This window comes from Propithecus coquereli, unplaced genomic scaffold, assembly GCF_000956105.1.
Source record: "Propithecus coquereli isolate 6110/MARCELLA unplaced genomic scaffold, Pcoq_1.0 Scaffold175, whole genome shotgun sequence".
NCBI classification, from domain to species: domain Eukaryota; kingdom Metazoa; phylum Chordata; class Mammalia; order Primates; family Indriidae; genus Propithecus; species Propithecus coquereli.
In genome coordinates this window covers 2,501,253-2,502,591 of record NW_012142190.1, presented here as the reverse complement: position 1 = coordinate 2,502,591, position 1,339 = coordinate 2,501,253, and the positions used below count along the sequence as shown (strand labels likewise).

Below are 1,339 nucleotides of genomic sequence, written 5' to 3'. Positions count from 1 at the left end.
CTCGTTTCTGGGAAGGAGGCCTGGAGTAGTAACCTATTTCCAGTGCTTTTGAGAGTTAATATCTGTATGAGGTTAGATGACAGTTTCTTAAAGGAGAGTTCTTGATTGTCACCACATCAATCAAATATTTACTTGTGTTATTTAACTATATTAACTGCTGTCATTCAAAGAGCTTCTTACAGGTTTAGAATTTTTAAGAAGTTTTCAAGTACTTCGTGTTCATTTTGTTTTTATCCAGTACCTTTTCTCCCCACCTGTTAAGATTTCAGAAATTGAGTGTACTGTCTTTGGTGCCCTATAACTTTTTAAATTTATACAAGTACACCTGCTTTCTACATCCTTTGTGCCTGGGCTTTCATTTCAGAAAAATGTCCAGCAAGACAACAGTGAAGCTGGAACACAGCCCCAGGTACAAACTGATGGTCAACAAACCTCACAGTCTCCCCCTTCACCTGAACTTACCTCAGAAGAAAACAAAAACCCAGATGCTGACAAAGTGAGTGACTCTTCTAGTTCATTCCATTAGACAATGTTGCAACATGTAATCATTAATGATATCATTCAATCTGAAGTTTCAAGAGCAAGCACCAAGTGATTTCATTCTATGTAGGAGTTTTTTCTATAAATTTTCTATGTATTTTTCAACTAAAACCGTTTAGAGGTACTCGAGTTCAAGTAAGGGAAGTGAATGTCCTGCTTTAGACCTGAAAGCTTCTCTTGATTAACTGCCACTCCAAGTAACAAGAGACTAACGTATAGCATTTGTTGTCTTTTAAAGGGCAGAGATATCTGATAATTAGAGGTGGAAATATACACCCCAGTGCTACATGATTAGTTTTCACTTAAATCAATCAGATGATAAATACATGGGCTATAGGAGTTCAGTAAACTTTTTTCTCCTCAAGTCATCTGTCACGTTTAAGTAAATTAATTGTGATGGTCTGGTAATAACCAGATTGCATTTCAAAACGATTATTCTTTTGCCCTGCTTCCACAGTAGGTATTGGAAGCTAAATTAAATGGTCGTGTTGTATCACTTGAAAAATGACAGTTTAGAATCAAATCTTTAATTCATGGTCACGTGGATATTGAGATGTTTCCGATGTTACCCCAGATCACTATGTGCTTTGTAGAACTTTGTTCTCTGTGCAAGTTGCATGTGAATTACTAACCTGTTATTGGTAGTTTGGTTTCTCTCACATTCTGAGGATAGAGTTATTTACCCTTGGGCAAATTAGAGAATTGTTCATTGTGGTCAAAATAGATTTTACACTAGGTGAAAGTTTCCAGTTTTAAATTTCCCCATGCCCTGATTGATCTTGTGGGGCTCCCAATATGA

The 1,339-nt window shown here is 36.5% G+C and overlaps 1 protein-coding gene across 1 annotated transcript in view; it reads left to right on the top strand.

Moving 5' to 3' along the window:
• The window catches only part of HSPH1 (heat shock 105kDa/110kDa protein 1), a 28,522-nt gene that overhangs the window by 20,676 nt on the left and 6,507 nt on the right, over window positions 1-1,339 (top strand). The window contains exons 8-9 of the mRNA XM_012642123.1: window positions 263-278; window positions 365-496. Of these exons, the coding sequence (XP_012497577.1) occupies window positions 263-278; window positions 365-496 (148 nt within the window). The remainder of the gene's footprint in view (window positions 1-262; window positions 279-364; window positions 497-1,339) is intronic.